The 693-nt window shown below is 66.8% G+C and overlaps 1 protein-coding gene across 1 annotated transcript in view; it reads right to left on the bottom strand.

The window, feature by feature from the left end:
• The window catches only part of SV2A (synaptic vesicle glycoprotein 2A), a 20,792-nt gene extending 20,105 nt beyond the window's left edge, over positions 1–687 (bottom strand). The window contains exon 1 of the mRNA XM_019516724.1: positions 96–687. Within this exon, the coding sequence (XP_019372269.1) occupies positions 96–684 (589 nt within the window). The 5' untranslated portion in view covers positions 685–687. The remainder of the gene's footprint in view (positions 1–95) is intronic.
• Positions 688–693: the final 6 nt, after the last annotated feature.

Raw genomic sequence — 693 nt, 5'->3', positions numbered from 1 at the left:
AGTATGCCTTGCTCTCCACCTGGCCCCGCCCCTGCCATAGTCGCCCTGGAAACTCCGCCCCCCCAAAGGCCTCACTCCCCACCCCATCGACTCACCCAGCATGCCCTTGTTGGAGTCCGACAAGCACATGTCCTTCTCGGCGCTGGGCAGCACGAAGCCGACCACAAAGACCTCTACGCCGTCGGCCATGAGCGCCAGGCCCAGCACGAAGTAGAGGGTCCACTGGAAGCGCCCGTGGCCGCACTCCTGCAGGATGAGCTCGTACTGCTGCGCCAGCTCCTCCTTGTCCTTCCGCCGCTGCCCCTCCGAGTCCTCGAAGTCCTGGAAGGTGCTGGCGGGAGGCGGGGGGGCATTGGGGCCGTCACCGCCCTTGAGCGAGTCGCGACGCGGGATGCCCTGGTACTCGCCCTCGTAGATCTCGTCGTCCTCGTCGTGGCCCTCGGTGGCATCGCTGGAGGCGCCGTCCTCATCTGGAGCCGACTCGCCACGGTAGTAGCCGTCCTGGGGCGGGTAGTCTTCATCGTCGTCCTCCTCCTCGAAGCGGGTGTAGGAGCGCCGCGTGTACTCGTCCTGCACGCGGTCCACGCCCCGGCCCACCTTCTTGCTGGCGTGCTTCTTCACCTCTTTGGCGATGTCCTTGGCCCCACGGATGAACGCCGTCCGGTCTCGGTAGCCTTCCTCCATGGTGGCGCG

The sequence above is a fragment of the Gavialis gangeticus genome, unplaced genomic scaffold, assembly GCF_001723915.1.
Source record: "Gavialis gangeticus isolate Ggan-Ray unplaced genomic scaffold, GavGan_comp1, whole genome shotgun sequence".
In the NCBI taxonomy this organism is placed as follows: Eukaryota; Metazoa; Chordata; order Crocodylia; family Gavialidae; genus Gavialis; species Gavialis gangeticus.
This window is presented reverse-complemented; position numbering and strand designations above follow the sequence as displayed.